At 36.1% G+C, this 20,146-nt stretch overlaps 1 protein-coding gene across 1 annotated transcript in view; it reads left to right on the forward strand.

Moving 5' to 3' along the window:
• Positions 1–7,538: 7,538 nt before the first annotated feature.
• LOC145296651 (hillarin-like) overlaps positions 7,539–20,146 on the forward strand; it is a 260,223-nt gene continuing 247,615 nt past the window's right edge. The window contains exon 1 of the mRNA XM_080142585.1: positions 7,539–8,961. Coding sequence (XP_079998711.1) covers positions 8,771–8,961 — 191 coding nt within the window. The 5' untranslated portion in view covers positions 7,539–8,770. The remainder of the gene's footprint in view (positions 8,962–20,146) is intronic.

Genomic DNA, 20,146 nt, shown 5'->3' on the forward strand with positions numbered 1-20,146 from the left:
GTACAAGGTTTATGGAAACTAGCATTAATTATCATTTGCATATGAATAAAGATGGATTCCCATGTTGCTGACACTACGTTGCTTTCCAGAAGCGAGAATACCTCAAGTCCTCGTGAATGAATTTGGAAATATGTCAAGAAGATGAGTCGGTAAATGTTTACTTTAACTACAACAGAACACCAAACAATAAATTTTGGTTCTTTATAGGTTTTCGGGGTTGTTGACAACGAATCTGATATTCAAACCCGTCGCAAATTTACCGTTTGCATGGTATAAACCCCTGAACCCTCGCACTATTTTGTGCCAACTCACTGCCATCGTTTATGCTATTCTTACATGATGCGTTCGTGCATGGACGCGTATAGTAAGGTGACTTGTCACCTCGCGGAAGAATTTTTAAGCAGACATTTGAAATAACATTTTCAAAAATAAAATGTGGTTCATTTTCTGTGTTCTGTAGTTTTTGATGCTTTTTAATTGATCTAAAAAAAATTAGTTTTCACGAACGATTTACAAAAGTATTTTTATTTTTCGTTATTTTTTTTAGTCTGTCTGTTTTTTATGGTTTTACACCCAGAAAGGAAAACGCGTTTGTATTTAATTGGAATCACGTCAAATTAATTTGTGCATATCAAAAGTTTTTTTTTCATTCAATAAAAACATGTCTCTTATAGATTAAATAGCATAATGATTTTGTAAGAAATCAAATTCTTTGGGTTTGTAGAGGACTAGGATATAATACCCTAACTCGGTACAAGAAAATAATGAAACGAATGGAATTGAAGGAAACAAAGACTCAATTGATGGATAAGGTAAACGTGTCGTTTATTTACTGTTGAAAGAATGAACGTTTTAGATATAACATGTGTTCATGTCCGCGCGGGTGTAACCATCGTTCGTTGCGGGACTGGTGTTGTAGAAAGAAAAGGAAATGTGTGTTCATCTCAAGTTCGGGTCACTATCGTTTGTTCACGCGTGGGAAGAGAAGTGAGTAATGTAATAGAACGAGAAATGGCAGTCCATCGTGTAGACAAAGAAAAGGATAGAGGGTTGACGTGCAGTCAGCTACGCGAAGGTGTTCTCAGGGACCAGTATTAGATAGAGGGAGAAAAAGTGAGAAGTGTACGTACTGTCTGTTAGCTTTTTGTCCCACATAGTAGCAAGTGGTGTGAGGTGCGCGTGCATGCCGAAAAGGCACGCGGTCGGTCTGTAGACCGCCCAGCTAGGAAGCTGGTCTGAAAAGAGTTAGAAACAGCTTGTCTCTTCCTTTTATACTTGTTTCCGGAGGTCTTTGCGCATGTGTGTATTTCCATTGAAAGCGGAAGTGACGTCGTCTGTGTGCGTACGTGTGCGTGTGTGTGAGTAAATGTGTGAACGTTAGCGTGTGTGTATATACACGTGAATGTGAGTGTATGTACACGAACGTGAATACATGTACGTGTGTGGACGTGGGCGCTTATGTTTGTGTGCGCGTATGTATGCGACAAGTAATATAGCTTGAAATGTGAACGTGTTTTTGTGTGAAACGAGGAAAGTCTCGCGCAGGTTTTATTATTTTAAATTCAGAAAAAAAAGTAATGCGTTTTTATTAAGCTGAAAGCAGCGACGTTAATGATATCATTGGAATATTCCCAGTTTTAGCTGCGGCTAATTACGAGGTGCCTTTAATAAGTTTTCAAACTTTTTTGTAAAAGCAATAATCAATAAAAGCAATAATCAGTAAAAGTTCCCATACGAAAAAAAGTCTGAAAACTTATGAAAAGCACCTCGTCGTACATAAAGAAGGTGATTGGCTAAGTGTTTAACGCATAGCAGCAATAAAGATTAAAGATGACCATGGAAGCAGTGACAGCTCGCGGTTTACGATTTTATATTTTTGTTTGGTTTATAAACTCGGTGCTAATTGCTGCAAGCATTCAACTTGCCTTATGGAGACCATCTCTCAGGTGTTCCGAGTACGAAATAGAAGTTAGCACGCAGCTTCTTTTCCGACAAAGGAGACCAAAGTGAGTTGACCTCCTTCACGGCATTTCTTTTAATTACAATCTTCTCTTTTAGGGTGCAACCCCTCCACCGAGCTATTCGGCCATGGGGTTCAATAAAAACCACCATGGACTAAGCAGGAGCACAGACGCAGACTTAGTACAGCACACACGCCTACACACACACACACACACACACACACACACACACACACACAGGGTGAAACGATAAAATTGTCGCCCTGAAAAGACATGATTCCATTTCTGTTTGATGAAAACTGGTTTTCTATTTTTTTTTTTTGTTGTTACAGACCATCTACTAGTTGACTAGTTGTGTATAAATCCTAAGAATGATAGGAACCTTATATCATGTCTGGACGTAACAATTTTCAAGGAGTGAGCCGCTGTACAAATTATTCTCTCTACCGATCTAAGTTATGAAACAGGACCATTCACAGCACCCTCAAAATGCAAATCTGGACGGTTCAATGCTTCAGGGCACATCTCAACAAAGTTTCCGGCCACGGTTATAGTCTTTAGTGTGCTTTCAAGTGAGGGCCACATCATGCCACCTCACATCTTCGAAGTCGGCTTGAAAGTCAACACCAAAGTGTACCTGGATGCGTTGAAGAGTGTGGTGATCCCTTGTGGCAATCAGGAGGCCAATGGGAGACTCTGGGTGTGACAGCAGGACTGCGTCGGCCCACAATTCCAAAGAGACCTAGATTTGGCTTCAGGAGTGCTACGACTTTGTACCATTCACTCACTGCCCCCCCCTCTTTTCCCAACCTGAGCCCGCTGGACTACTTCGTTTGGTCATACGTCGAGAACATCACCAACATGACTTCCTACAACACCAATGCCAGCCTGATCGTCACCATCCGCCAAGTATTCGCCGAGCTCCTGCCGGCGCTTGTGGAAAAGGCATGCTCCCAGTTCCTGACCTGTATCGAGGCGGTGATTGAATTTGAAGGTGGGTACATTGAATAGATTTCAGCTCTTCTATACAAGTTACTTGAATTGATTCAATAAAAGTTTTCAAATGAAGCTGTAATGTTATTTTCTTAAGGGCGACAAATAAATCATCCCACCGTGTACATACATGGCCCTGGCTTCAACGTTGATGTACGGTACGCATTCTTTATAAATGAACACCTTTTCTTTTCTTACAAACAGGTCATTCATTATTTCAGAACAATTATTTTATTACTAACATTCTTCTTGACTATTCGTCTTTCATTAACGAACATGAAATTGTTTGAAATGTTAGAATTAGGCTGTTTTTTTATTTTACAAACGACACGAACGGAAAACCTGGGTGTGCCAATTTTTCTTTTTTTTACAAGAATATCACCACTCATCAAGGCCCGAAAGCCACTCGAGGATAAGGGTTAAGTAAGATGGCGGTGTAGTAATCTTTAATGGTATGAGTTGGGTGAAATTTGATTACTGAAAGAGACGGTTCAACAAGAACTTGTTTACATTGGACTTGAAGGCTTCGATATTGTAGTCAACCAGAAGCAAACCAGCGGAACAGTGTTCCACAGGCGGGTAATTCTAGAAAAGAAGCTTTCTTCGTAGAATCTACGTTTAGATTTAGGCACAGATAAAGAGTTGGGGAAATTGTTGATAGTAGTTGTAGCTAGTCAAGTGTTTTTTGTGAAAGTTTGGCAAGAGGGTACAATCAGTTTGCATTGTCATTGTGATAGAAAGATAAGTATTTACTATAGGGTTGAATGATAAATTTGTCACCTTTAAAAAAAAACAACACTACAGCTTTATTTGAAAACTTACTGAAAAAAATCAATCCTGATAACTTATATAGTAAAGCTGACATTTATTCAATGTGGCCGACTTCAACCTCAATCACCGCTTCGATACGGGTCTGGAACTGGGAGTATTACTTTTCCACAAGTGCTGGCGGGAGCTCAGCAGATGGTGGCGATCAGGTTGGCTTTGGTGTTGTGGAAGGTCATGTTGGTGATGTTCTCAACATCTGACACAACGAAGTAGTCCGGCGAGTTCAGGTCGAGGGAGGAGAGACCAATGTGAGAAGGATACAACGTCGTAGCACTCCTTCTGAATTGTGGGTCTTTGCACTTGTTGGCCAATGCAAAGTCCTGCTGTCACACTCAGGGTTTGCCAACGGCCATCTAATTGCCTCAGGGGATCACCACACTCCAGCAAACCAGGTACACTTTGGTGTTGACTTTCATGCCGACTTCAAAGATGTGAGGTGGCATGATGTGGCCCTCACTTGAAAGCACACTAAAGACCATAACCGTGGCCGGAAACTTTATTGAGCTGCGTCCTGAAGCATTGAACCGTCCGGATTTGCATTTTGAGGGTGCTGTGAATGGTCCTGTTTTCATAAATTAGATTGGTAGAGAGAATAATTTGTACAGCGGCGAATATCTGATCTCGCTTCTTGAAAATTGTCACGTCCAGACATGATAGAAGGTTCATATCATTCTTAGGATTTGTAAACAACTAACCAATTAGTAGATGGTCTTCAACAATAAAAGAGAATCAGTTTTCATCTAACGGAAATGGAATCATGTCTTTTTAGGGCGACAATTTTATCGTTTCACGCTGTAAACATTTGGGGCGCTAACAGTCCTCGGTTACAGAGACGGAAAACGTAAATAGCAACATTTTTTTATCTGTAGACAGTCCGAAATTTGTTGACCGAATTCGGACAATGAATCAAATTTCCCGGATATGAAACATAACATAACTATTGGAAGTTAGTTACTGGACTTTTGATGGATTAATTTACGAACACAGAAGCTTAGAAGATAGTGAGAATTAGAGAGTAGTGAGTGAATAAACAGGGTTCACATTCGATAGCAGAAGTGCCGATGCTAAATAAGGTCAAACTGTATTGTGACATGAAAAGGGGAAGATGCAATAATTTTTGATATCCAATTAAGTCGTGGGTACAGATAATGTCCCTGGCCCGTTGAGTCCGGTGTTAACCACAATTGTCTCGAATAGTCTAGTCAAAAGTGACTTAGCATTAAAGAGACAAAAATAAGCGGAAATTGTTTTGAATAATTTCGTCAAACTATGGCAGAGCGTTAAGAGACAAACGGGGCCATGGACTGAAGAAAGGGTTAGATTAATTAGTCTCAAATAATCTCGTTAAAAGTAACTGAGCAAGAAAGAGACAAATGAATCCTAAGATTAGGAAAAAAGTTTTAACTAGTTTAGCAAGAGATTTCAAAGAAGTTTTAACTAAAAGGAAACTATTTAGGAGTTGGCATAAAAATCTATCAGGCCAGCAAGGAGAGATATAATTATTATAACTGATAGGATAGTGAGAGGAGATTGAGGGTTAATGCAAGAGAATAATAAAGCTGCGCGAAAATATATATATATGTATAAATGTATCTTGGAACACAATTAACAGTATAACATGTGTTATGAAGACTATCAAATAGGAAGAACCTGACTTTATAACTAAAATAGAAAATATCCCGTTTCAGTTTGGTGAATTTACAGACTCGGGACCAACAAACATCAAAGACTATGCAAACTGATTGATCTTGCAATGATTTAACTGGCTTTGTAAAATATCTTTAACATTTAAAACTATTCTTGCACAACCAAGCTGAACCACTTCAACACTGCTTCAGTGACATTTCTAAAAATACGAACAAAAGACATACATTCTCGCTATTTAAACAGTTAACCGAGTTTTTCCATTTCACTGTATTAAAACGTTGCCTCTAAATATTTTTAAAAAATACGTTCATATTCCTTTATTTTTACAAATGAAAAAGTTCTGAGGAAAAAAAGAAAAATTTCTGAGGAAAAAAAGTATAAAATGGAAATATCAAACAAACTATGCACCAAGACAGTTTTATTTGGATTTAATTATTCGTGTTTCATTGTGTGAACTTTAAAAAAAAAATTTTTATTACCTGAGGAAGGTAAATTAAATTCTTGTAAATATTTTTTGGAAGGTAAGGTAAGCAGAGCGCGTATGTGTTCGTGTGAGAGAATCAGTAGCAGCCGAGGGATTGGCTTGCGAAAGAATTAGCAAAACACGCTTCAATATATTTTCATTTGTCCAGATTTCGTATATATTATTATAGAGTCGTGATTTCAAACGTAAGAAAAAGTATTTGGGTACCATCAGCAAGAATCGAAACCGAAAGCAAAACTGCAGCATTCCAAGCTGGGTACGTTACCACTGTACCAACATGACACGCATATGAACCGATTAAAAATAAACTAAGATGAATGTACAAAATGTATAATAATTAAAAAAAATTAACTATGTTAACCGGCTAAAGATCCATAAAAGAATGAGTCATAAAAAACCCCAATCATTTGAGGCCCCTAGCGCCGTTCTGCGACTTTTAGTTACGGAAGAGATAGAGTTTGAAAATATGGAGACAGACAGACAGACAGACATAGCGCCTTTTATATATTAAATTATTTTAAGTATTAGCAGGGTTGACCAAGCACCCAAGCATTAGTAAGGGTAAGTAATCTGTAAGAATGAAAACTGAAAAGAAAATGTGGACAGTTATAAAAGCAAAATTCATAGTGGAATGGGGACGTAAATGGATGATAACATTTAATGCTAGTAAAACTAAGCTGCTCTCCTTTAACAATTAAAAGATGCCTCTCCATCTACCATTATTCATAGCAAATAATTTCCCTACCTGAGAATTCTTCCTTCAAACTCATTGACTTAACATTCACAGGAAATATGAACTGGAACAAATACATTAAGGACATTGCGAAGGCTGCTGCAAGGAAGGTAGGTTCCCTCTGTCGAGCTAGAAGACTACTCACACCCGAGAGTATCCTGTACTTCTGCAAGGCTACCATTTGCCCATGCATGGAGTATTGTTGCCACATCTGGTTTGGTGCATCTACCACTAGTCTCTTGCTTTTGAATAGGGTCCAAAGAAGGGTATCCAATCTAATAGGCCCCGCTTTGTCAACTAGGCTCCTAACCCTGTCTCATCGCTGCAATGTTGCATCCCTATGTCTGCTTTACAAGTATTTTAACGGAATGTGCTCTGATGAACTCATTGCACTTGTGCCCCCTCAACGTACATATTCCTGACAAACCCGCGTAGCAACAAAATCACACCCCTTCACTGTTGAGATCCCTAAATGTCAGAAAGTTTTCTATTCTAATAGCTTCTTCCCTAGGACAGCTAGACTTTGGAATTCCGTTCCTGCTACCTGCTCCCTAAACTGTACTGACATGCAGAAGTTCAAACGCAACGTAAACCAACATCTTAATCTTTCTTAGGCATGGTCCCAATTGGTAGCCCCTTACGTCCAAGTGACAATATGCCTTGTTTGGGTGAAGAAGAGTAAAAAAAAAATAATAATAAAATAAAAAATATATACAGACATATATAAAGACATACACACGCACGCACGCACACACATTATATATATATATATATATATATATATATATATATATATATATATATATACATGACACCTGTACTCAGACACAGGTTTACGAATCCCACAACAAAGCCTCCCGTGTACGCCTTCGAGTAGGTAGAGTAGGGTAACGCGTTCTATTTTTACGTCGAAGTGGACTGTCGAAGTAAAATGTTGTCTGACAACTTTTCAAACTACCGGGGCAATTGGATAGCGATCTATCTGAAGGAGAAGAAATGGCTACTCAGGTGGCTACTTGTCACGCAAATCTTTTTTGTAGCAGTGGTTTGTGAAAAATGTGCTCACACCGAAATGAAGAGCTGATACGAATATTATATATATAACTGAAAAAAAAAGGAAAAAAAAGGACAGTAACTTAAGTCCGTGCGTATACGTGCGCGTTGCGCGGTGATTTCGATATGTGCGTTTATGAGTAACAGGTGCGCGGAATGTAAAAAAAAGTAAAAAAATGGATTTGTAAGAGTCAAACTGTTAATGATAAAATACGCGGTTTAGGCATCTAACAGCGGCCGATAACGACACGAACACACAATAAGGAAGTGAATGGAAACTATATTATTATAAATCGACGAAGGAATGGGGACAAAGAGCGAAGCCATAACAGTGTTTAATGACTGTGCTGCGCCCTGCGGCGCTTGCTGAAGTGGAAACGGGGAAAGCGTAAAAAAAACACCAAAACAACTACCTCGTCAACAAAGTTAGTTGATGTATCTTAGGCAATTTGCTGTAGTAATAATAATAGTATGTAAAGGCTGGACAACGCAAAAAAAAAAAAAAGAAAAAAGAAAGAAGGATCCTTGGTCTCCTGGTTTGATTACGTTTGTGTAAACTTAAAGGTAAAGGTTAAATTATACAAAAAAGAAATAACATTAGGTTTCAAAAATAATAGAAAAGCCACAAAAAAGGGAGCGAAATTAAAAGCAACCACACAATTTATTTAGTTTTCATGAAGACAGAAATTATTCGTTTATTGTAAAGAAGAAAAAAAAAAATCAGCGTCCGAGAAGGATTTTTTGAAAACATAATATATGTATTTCGGACTATTATCCTCAACATGGTCTTTGTTATATTCAGAACGTCTCGTCGGTTCTTATCTCCAGCCTTCTTCGGTTGTCTTTTGTTGTAATCGGTGACCTTTGTAAACTTCGAACTGAATCTTAAAGTTAAACCATTCTGGTTTCATTTACAGAATTATATATTATTTTAATTTCTTAAGTTCTTTAAAAAAACAACAACAAAAAAAAAAAACAGAAACAAAAACTAAATTATAAGAAAAATAGATCGGGTCTTTATTACAGAGAGGCAAAAACACATTGTTGACTATATTGGATTAAGGAGTTATCATGTGGTCGGATACGGCATCCAACAACAGCGAGGAAGGCGACCTGCAGGCGACCCGTGAAATGTATCACCTTTTCCCCATGTTTACTCCCTTGTTAGAAAACATGAAATGTGCTCGCTGCAAACAAATTGTGTACCAATACGAACGAGTCGGACCCGTACACGATGTGGTCTTCCACAAGAAATGCTTCAGGTAAGAATTCAATGTTGTTTACAAACTTTGGTATCATCGAGAAAGTGGACTTTTTATTTATTTATTTTTTTTTAAAGAATGGCGTTTCTCAATTTTTCACATGAGGATTGATTATTTTATTGATTTTTTTATTGATTATTTTATTGATTTTTTTTTTTTTTTTTTGCAGACTGTTATCCTCATTTTCATAGTTGTTGGTTCACCACGTCGTTTCAGCCAACTATTCCTCTGGCCTTCGTCAAGTGGTTAACCGCGACGGATAGGAATGCTGAGTGTCTTAACTGCATCCTCAGTAATCACTCAACATTCCTATCCCGCCGCGGTTAACCACCTGAAGAAGTCCAGAGGATGAAGATGGCCGGAACGTGGCGAAGCAAAAACTATGAAGATGTGAATAACAATCCGCAAATAAACAAAATATACAAATTACTCAGATCAAAAAACTACTATATATAACTTTTTGTCATTTTTTCTCTATATTGCTCTGTAATTACATTGAGCTTCTTAAATAAGGATTGATATATAATAAGAAAGTATATTTATACAGAATGTGTGTGTGTGTGTGTGTGTCCTGTTCTGAATGTTACCTTCTTAATCATTGGACTTTTACTATATTCTTTTTCTCCCTTTTTCTCGTTTCTGGCTTTCATAATCATTTCGAATCCCTATAAACTGTCACTAACTGTTAAATAACTTTTTTAATGCAAGTATGATTGATTTCATATTTCTAGTTTCCTTCAATGCATTAAATTGCAAAATTTATTGTATATTTTGCAAACCCCTTTCCTCTGATGAGAAGAATTGCATTTTTCGAAACTCCGCGGAATTAGGTCCTCCTTGTTTGATAATTAAAATTTTTATACCTTCCTTACTAGCGTTCTGTTCTTAAAATTGATGTTTCTCTGAATCAAATTTAAACAAAAAAACTATCTATATATATATATATATATATATATATATATATATATATATATATATAAAGCTGAATGTCTGTGTGCGTGTGTGTATGTGTGTGTGCGTGTGTGTATGTGTGTGTGTGGGTGTGTGTGTCTGGTCACGAATAGGCTCCTATATGGTTGACTATTTTAAAAAACTGATTACATATAATGATAGGAGATGTATCGAGACACAGGAATGGTGGTTCATTAAAATTGTGGGGTCTGCGTTCGCACCTCGTCCACAAAGTATGGAAAGAAAAAATTTAAAAATTATAAAAAACGTTTACAAGTGTTTTTGATATAGATGTACATAAGAATACTTTGATAAGTATATTTTAACTTAAATAAGGATGGTATAATAAAATTGTGGGGTCTGCGTTCGCGCCTGGCCTCCATAGAATGGAAATAGGCACAAACTTTAATAAAGACTTTTCATATCTATCTGCGTAAGTATACTTTGATAATTATGTTTCAGTTTGAAGAAATATGGTATAATAAAATTATGGGGTGTTCGTTCGCGCCTGACCTCCATAGAATGGAAATATGTCACAAAGTTTAACAAGGTTTTTTAATATAGATCCACAAAATATTGATAAGTGTTTCAGTGTAAACAGGTATGGTATAATAAATTATGGGGTTTATCTATTTTATTTTTACTTTCATCATATTTTGCTTTGGTTTTGATACCCCCAAATTCGAAGCTATCTCTTTACAACCCTTCCTTTTCATAACCTATCATACTTTCATAAATCAGAGTCCATTTTCTGTAGGCTGTTTTTGAACCCAGTCAACGATGGGTACTTTTGCTAGTATATATATATATATACAGGATGACCCCCCCAAAAAAAAACAAAAGCTAAATGGAGGCCATCTAGAACATATACTGTAGAACGGAGGAAAAAAGGCCAAAGACCCTAGTGTTTTGATGTGATGTTTTGAATATAATAAACTAGTTATGACCAAAGTTTTATTTCATTCGGACAAAACACTAAGAAACGGGGCCTAATTAGAGTTGGGGCCCGTTTATTTTGGGTCACCCTGTATATATAAGAACTGATTATTCGTAGTTTGTATTCTATTCTCATCTTGAATGTTGAATGTTATTTTCACAACGTTTCGTCCGACTTACTTTAGATGTGTCTTGTGGAACGCGGGAATCTTTCTGACAGAAATATGCTCATAATAACCCCATGGATTAAATAAAGGGTTCTGATCGAAATGCGGCGCAGATTTCAGAGTTCTACAGAGAGTTTCCCAGAGTTCGACAAGATGCACCTGAAGCAGTCAAGTTATATCAACTAAAACGTTGTGAAAATAACGCTTAAGATGAGAACAGTAGTCCGAAAAATCCAAATAATTTAAGAATTGTATGACTTGCTTTTATACACTTGCACCTCTCCACGTGCGTGTACACACATACACACCGTCTCTCTCTCTCTCACACACACAATCTTATGTGCAACATGAAAAGAAATTGGAATCTTAGGAAGATCTCTATTATTCTATTATTCATAGGAGATACCAGGTTCATGAAAGAGAACTTAGAAATTATCTAGTGAATATACCCGGTGAAACAAGTGAAAAAGATACAGATAATCAAACGGTTAGAATCTTTAAAAGATTTCTCAGTTGGGGTCTCTAAAACACTGGGTCCGGTAGGATACCTCATCTACAGTATAAAAAATGAAAGGAAAAAAAAAATATTCAAATATGTATCATATCTATTCATAAGAATTGATAGTCATATAGTATAGAGAGAGCGACACATTTGTGAAGTATAATTATTCTCGGACATGTGTGTCACCGAACGACTCAGCTGAATTCACCCAGCAAGACCGGAAATAAGAACCAAGCTCGATGCCCCAGCATTTAACGAAACCTCATTAGTTGAAGAAATTTATATATTTTGTAAATGTTATTTATTTGTTTGTTTTATTTGTGGCACTTGGAACGAATTTAATTATTTACACGGAAAAGCATTTCACCTAAATGCTAGTTGGGCACACCTTAGGCGTGTTTATATGTTTATAAATGGTGATGAATAAAAGAACGGTTACTATTGGAAATTTGGGAAGACTTATTGTCACTCAGATTTCAGAGGAAACAAATGGCCGCTAACAGCGATAACACAATGGTAAAGAGCAAATTGATTTGTAATGCTGACCGAAAGAATTGCAGGATACTGGGAGATTTCTTGTCATTCACACGCGATGGAACACAATCTGTTATATCAGTGGGAATCATTGAAAATGACTTGTGAAAAAAAATTATTATAGTAATAATAATAATACCACTACTTCTACTAATAATAATAACACTACTAATAGTGTTGGGACGATTAATCGTAATTGGAATCGAGAATCGAAAAAAATCGGAACATTTTGGGGTATCAGAATTTGTGCCTATTTTCCAATACCAACAACGATTCTTTTAATTGGCTTTTTTATTTGATTTTCTTCAAAGAAAAATATTCTACTGCTGATAGCAATACTAAAATAGTGAATAGCTGTTGAGGTTAGCCTGTTAGTAAAACTAAAATCGATAGATCACCCCCCCCCCCCCACACACACAAGTGTATCTTTACGTTTTAGAAAAGATCTGCACATTTAACATGTGTTTTTATGGTAATCGTGAAAAGTAATAACTTTATAGTTAAATATGTAGAGATTTAGAAAGAATCGGAATCGGTAATTGTATTGGAATCAGGAATTTAATACGGAATCGGTAATTGTATCGGAAAAAAATATTGGAATCGTCCCATCCCTAACTACTACTAATAAAAACACTACTACTACTACGGCAAACTGATAAAATGGTACTCGGTCAACACTAAGGATGATGGAAGAGCCAAAGAGAGGGAAGCCAACGAAACCTCCATAAAAAAAGGGTTGGAGTGTATCAGAATCTTATAGAGGTTTATAATGTCATTCCAATTCTATAGAAGACCAACGGTCGTTACTAGCGATAAATCTATGGTAAACAGTTGTTGCGATAAACGCAAAATATTTAGTAAAAGAGGTGGAGAGTGCTGAAACAATAACAAAAATAATGATGGTGACGAGAAAAAGAAAGAAATTGGAACTGCTCCCCCCCCCCAAAAAAAATATAGATATTAGTCTGATACCACATAAACTAATTGTGAAGGGTTGAGGAAAATGGAACGACCAAGGAGAAAAAGCACTAACCAGACTTCCACTGGAAGAGAGAGAAGAGTACTGGAACTGGTAGTGTCATTATTGGTCATTTTGGGACATTTTTGCCCTCTTTTAAGCCCCTGGGGACGCCGAATCCTAGTGTAAATGGATAACGGTGCAGTTTCAGGCCTTAACATATGTATATTTGACTTGACCACCGTGAAAAATCACGATATAGTCAGAGATATCGTTTTTGTTGCGAAATATGAAAGAGCCACAAAAAGGGGCGTTTTTAGCACTGAAAGTCCCTGGGGACGCGAACCAGAATTTTGCCAGGGTCACCCATACTGGATTTATATTAACAACAATGGGCTCCACTTTTTGGCCAAGTTTCAGAAAAATCTAATGGATGGATCAAAAGTTGTTGAGCATGTCATTTTTTGCCATTTTCAAAAGTTGTTGAGCATGTCATTTTTTGCCATTTTAGGACATTTTTTACCTCTTTTGAGCCTCTGGGGACGCAACGGGAATTTTCGCAACAACATTTTTTACTGTGCACATCTATTTAATGAAGTACAATTCGTGGCAAAATTTCAGGAAAAACTAATGGGTGGTTACCTGATAATCATCTGGGCTAACAGACACACGGATAATACACAGAACTGAGTCGGAAGCTCAACAGAATATTGAAGATGAAGAACGTAAAGATAACACCAATCATAGGAGCACTAGGAACAATACCTAAAAACTTTGAAAAATATTAAGGAAAACCCTTGAGTGCAGAAATCAATATATATGACTCGCCGGAACTGGCCGGATATACAGAAACAAATAGAGATAAAACACAAAGAAACGCTGCTTAGAATCATGAAAACTGAAAGTCTATAATTGCATAAACCTCCTGTGCCCTCCTCCCTTTTTTCTTTGTTACCATAAATACGGCACAATTATGTTGATACACTGATTCTCGCCAGATTACCAAAGTTAAGCAACAGTACCAGATGGGTAACCATTTGGGAAGACTAGGCGCTGTATGTATCGCGCCGAGTCATAGAAATTTCCGGGTTAGTATCTGGGGACACGTTTAACTCACGAAGGGAGATACACTCTCAAATCAACACAGAAAGAAACGGGAAAGCACCCTCTTTACTTGTCTTCCCGAAATTCACATTTTTCTAAAATTTGGAGAACCGTGGTCTCCGATGCTGTTTAAATAGCGGGGCCGCTGCATGCATGCATAAACTGATGCCGCATCAAATAAAGGAGGATTGATGGATGATAGAAAGACAGAAAAAAGAAAGCACTAACCAGACCTCTGTTATATAAGTGCGAGGAGAACTGGGACCTTGAGAAGGATTATTGCAACCCATACTCCAGTGATAACCAATGAGAAATTAATGGTAGACGGCTATTGTAATAATGCAAATTAATTTGCAAAGGTTGTTAAAAGAGGTGGAGAGTACTAGAAATCTGGGGAGACTTGTCACTCCGACTCCAGGGAACAGCTGTTTTTAAAAAGAATTCTTAAATGACGATCTGTGTGAAAACTAGTGAGTAGTAGCAGTAGTTGTAATAAGTAAAAATGTTATCAGAAATCTGAATTGCCTCGTCACAACAATGTTCAAAGAAGATGCTATCAAACTATTTTGTTTTAAAAAAAGAACCTGTCTGTATATATTTATTCTATGCAAGTAATTTTATTCACCCGAAATATTCTTGTTTAATTGGCGCTAAAAATAGAGACAGAAAAAAAAAACTATACAGCTGTTAGGCGAGCAATCGAATAATTGTTCAGAAATTCCCATAGATTTAATGTTGAAAGCGAATGAGTCATCCAAAACTGTGCTGAACATTTATGAAGGACACACATTCAAGTCTTTAAGTTATCCTTGATAACTTCATCCCCCCTCCCCCGACAAATTACCACTTCAATATCATCAATTTTACATCCTCAACCAAAACGCTTGATTTTACTAATGTGCATACGTAAAAGAGCTTCGCCACATGCTTTTAAACAAAGTTCGAATACTTATCACAGTCTTGGGCCAGACTTTCAGTTGTCAGGATCAGCTTGCCGTTCTCAACTTTCATCTGGTTGGCCCATCTATTTTTAATAGCTACTTCACTTCATTTTTCTTGCAAGACTTTCAGTTGTCAGGATCAGCTTGCCGTTCTCAACTTTCATCTGGTTGGCCCATCTATTTTTAATAGCTACTTCACTTCATTTTTCTTGCAAGACTTTCAGTTGTCAGGATCAGCTTGCCGTTCTCAACTTTCATCTGGTTGGCCCATCTATTTTTAATAGCTACTTCACTTCATTTTTCTTGCAAGACTTTCAGTTGTCAGGATCAGCTTGCCGTTCTCAACTTTCATCTGGTTGGCCCATCTATTTTTAATAGCTACTTCACTTCATTTTTCTTGCAAGACTTTCAGTTGTCAGGATCAGCTTGCCGTTCTCAACTTTCATCTGGTTGGCCCATCTATTTTTAATAGCTACTTCACTTCATTTTTCTTGCAAGACTTTCAGTTGTCAGGATCAGCTTGCCGTTCTCAACTTTCATCTGGTTGGCCCATCTATTTTTAATAGCTACTTCACTTCATTTTTCTTGCAAGAGTTGAATTCTGTTACTCATCTTTTCATTCATAAAAATTTAACAAATATATATTATGAATATGGCGTAATGGAAAAACAAAAAGGTATTTACAGTCTATCTTCCAATTGTCGGATTTTAATTATGTCAAATCACACTTCAATTCCTTTTGACGGATTAATTGTTGCTATTTCTTCTGACGAGTTAAGGGCATAATAGATTCACTGATTGATATAATAATTAAGTGATTGATTTTGCGCTACAAAACAGATACTGTCAAGAATTGTATAAGTCAACTGATTTAAAGGAATAAATTATAAGATGGTCAACATCATGAATTTTGGAATATAATGTTGTCATTTATTCTTTATATTGCTCTGTAATTACATCGAACTTCTTAAATAAGGATTGATATATATTATAAGGAAATATATTTCTGCAGAAATATATATATATATATAAGTTATACAAAAGAATTTTTTTCATAACTTACTACCTAGCTCTACGTATGTATCGAGCATTGTTCAAGTAACTACTAAAAATTTACACATAAAATTTCTATATTAATTTATGTGATTAGATGAAATATATACATATCATAATTTAGTAATTATAATTTTTATGATGTGAAATGGTTAAGTTTCAAATCTAGAATTTTTATTATATGCAAGCCAAAAATACATTTCAATAAGTATATTTCCTTAACCTATGGGTTTTCGATGTTTACCCATCTCCTCAGAGGGAAAAATATTAGCAAATATATAAATATATACATATATATATATATATATATATATATATATATATATATATATATATATATATATGTATATATATATATATATATATATGTATATATATATATATATATATATGTATATATATATATATATATATATATATATATATATATATATATTTGTTAAATTTATCAATTCATTAGGATTCGTACTTGGTATGTAAAAAAGAAAAAGAAACATTAAACTAATCTCACATGGAAATTTGCATTCTGTTTTTAGCTGCTATATCAATTATCTTAGAACCCCCCCACACACACACGCGCACAAAAAAAAAATCAGTTGCATGATAGCCTGGCCTCTTATAGAGATGACCATGGTTCAAGGGAATTTTACTAATTTGTTCAAAATGAAAATAGTTATATTCTTAATACATATGACTTCTTATTTTCATATGCCAGAAAGCTTCGCCACATGCCTTAAAACAAAATTCTTTCAACCGTCAGAAGCGGTACACCAGTCGCAACTCTTTTCTGGTCTTTGAAAGTTTTTTTAATGAAATCTTGGTGTGTTTTCTTTACATAGGTGGAGTCTTATAATCGGAAACATGTTTAAACCATGTTCATTTCTTTTTTTGTTGGTTGAAATTTGCAGGACTTATTAGATTAGAGACTTTGTTGAACACTGAGTGTGAAATATTAGCAGCAAATACACCAGCCAATACTCCATGCATGGTTGAATTGCGGCTTTGTAGAAGAATAAGATATTCTCGGGTGTGAGTCATGTTCATTTGAAAAGATTGCCTTTTGCATTCTTTTTCATTCAAAGTCACGTTGACACACCGGTTCTCGTTAGATAACTGAAGTTAAGCAACGTTTAGACTGGACAGTACCAGATCGGTGATCAATTTGAGAACTCCAAGCGCTGTATGTAGAAGGATGTCGATACCTTTTTGCAAGAGTTGCAAAAATCTAACATCGCCATCTCCCCTAACGGGGATATAAATGCGCATGGGGACGGCTTGTGAATTTCATACTCCCATGGAACTACTTCCTTTGGAAGAAGCCGTTAGTGCCGTTTCGATTTTCCAATGCCATTATAAAACACATTTTAGTATTACAATTTTAAATAAATAAATTAAAGATATGTTTGTTTTGTTTAAATTTTAGCTGACAATTATTTCTACGGAAGAAAAAAGATACAATATTTTTTCCGAATATTATTAAACCTTTAATATGTGTATTATTCATGAGTTATACCAGTAACTAACTGACCGCCATGTCTTAAAATACGCTTAAATATATTTTAACTTGTGCAGATTTTATGTTTTATTTTTTGTTCACTCCAAACAAGGCACAGTGTCACTAAGTCGTAAGGGGCTAATAATAGGGACCAGATTTGCTGGGATATTATGTGTAGGGAGTTGTGCACATTACATTTAAACTTCTGCATGTCAGTATAGTCAGAAAAACAGGGACCTGGGAGGAAATTCTGAAGTTTAGCAGTTCAAGGGAAAAAGCTATTTTAGTAGAAAGCTTTACGGCATCAAAGAATCACTATTTTTTCATTATAGACCATATTCTCTATTGATTATTGTATTCAATACATGCACTATATATTGTAATGAATTCAAATTTTAAAAGAATAACTTTGGTGCCATCAGTTGGAATCGAAACCAAAAACATGTAATGCTCCAGCCTTAGTCGTTACCATCTAAGCTATCGCCAGATGGATAAAAAAGCTTAAAATAAAGTGATTTCGAGCTAAAAATGTATATGTACGCACGCTCAGAAGTTAGTTGATTTACTTCTGCCAAGGTCAACTGTTTTGTTTTCAATTTTGACTCCTTTTTTCCCAGCCATTTTTACCGGCGAAAAACAAAATCGAAAGTGTTCCCGAGGTCTAAATACCCTATATATCAAGTTTCAAATTTGTAGAGAAGAGTTTGGTAGAGACGTTTCGAACACAGTCACACACAATATATATAAATAAACTTATCCATGTGCTAGAATGTTTTCATCTTAAATTCTATGTACTTATGCACGATGTAGAAACTATGCATAAATAGAATTCCACGAAATAGTGAAATGAAACCAATCATCTTATACGAAACCATAAAAAATTTCGTTTTTCAAAGAAATATGAAAATAGTAAACCTTCATGAAGTCGCGCGCATATCCATGACTGAGCATATCAAAAAGTTCAGTTAAATAATTTTTAAATAAAAAAGTAAGCTTTTAATATCAATACCAGAGCAAGAAGAAACTCAACTTTATAGTTGTGTATAGATTATATTGTGAGTTATATTGGTAAACCGGAGGTTGTAGTGATCAAATGGTGACCTGAGTATGTCAAGTTCGAATCCTGTTGATTCCATAGCATCACTTTCACTTGTAGATGTGACAACCTTCAGGTTCCTTCTGTAAGTGTGTCATTCTAAAAACAAATTGATAACACTAAATTTAGGGTGGCTGTTGGTTGATTTTTGTTCCATGTTATTGCTGCTGCTATTGTTTTTATTGTGTGACTTGAATTAATCCATAAACTTGGAGAAGTAGACAGACACGGCTTTTCCAGCTAAGTAGACAAGGAAGCTTTGCCTGGAAATCACAGGTTTCCTAACTTCCGTTTACTTGTCACACTTGGTCTCTTGACTTTTTCGGTTCAAACACGGCTCTTGCTATATAACACGATTTCGAAAGATGAAATGCAATGATAAGTAAAAAAGAAAAAAATTAAACCTTAAAAATATGTGTATCATTCAAGTTGCGTATTAGTAATTACATTGTAGATTATATCGATAAATCGGAGGTTTTAGTGGTGAAATAGCGACCTGGATGTATAAGGTTCGAATCCGATCAATTCCATAGGAGCTTATGGATGTTGGCAACCTTCATGTTCCTCTTGTAAACACCTCATTTTAAAAAAACAAATTGAAGAAACCAGTGCCAGCAACAAAGTCAAGCAGATCAAAAATATCCTAACATATTGTTTTGTATGAATTTATACAGTTCGATGAAGAAAGCAACCATGGAATCTCCACAGGTCCCACTGTTATCACATAATTTACAGATCCACATGTAACAGTGGAATGCGGCCATAAATGAATGGTAGTGCTACTAAGACTAAGCTTCTTTCCTTTAACAATTACAAATAAACCTTCTCAACCATCGACTGTCATGACTAATAACACCCTACCTAAGAGCTCATCGTTCAAACTCCTCGACAACATTCCCAGGCAATATGAATCGGAACAAATACATTGAAGACGTTGTCAAGGTTGCTACGAAGAAGGTTGGTTCCCTCTCAAGAAAATTAGTCATACATGAAAGTATCGTATACCTTTACAAAGTCACTGTCTGCCTATACATTGTGCCACTTGGACATAAGGGGCTACTATTTGAAGTCATATCTAACTGGTGACAATGGAGGTTGAGCAGCAAGATATGCATTCATATTACATATGAACTTCTGTATGTCAGTACAGTCAAGAAAGCTGGAAACCAGGAAAAAATTGCAAAGTCTAGTCGGCTGAGGGAAGAAACTACTAGAGTAGAAGGCTTTCCAGCATCTAGAGACCTCAACAATGAAGGGGTGGGATTTTGCCGCTTTTTGGGCTAGTTAAGAGTATGTAAGCCGAGGGAAGTACAAGTGCTACAAGACATCAGAACACATTCCATTTAAGTACTAGTAAAACAGACACAGGGATACAACATTGCAGTGATGGGACAGAGGTTGTAATTTTGTGGATACTGCGAGACATATTCCATTTTTAAATGCTATTT

This window comes from Euprymna scolopes, chromosome 17 (assembly GCF_053919585.1).
Source record: "Euprymna scolopes isolate OS-2025 chromosome 17, ASM5391958v1, whole genome shotgun sequence".
Classification (NCBI taxonomy): Eukaryota; Metazoa; Mollusca; class Cephalopoda; order Sepiida; family Sepiolidae; genus Euprymna; species Euprymna scolopes.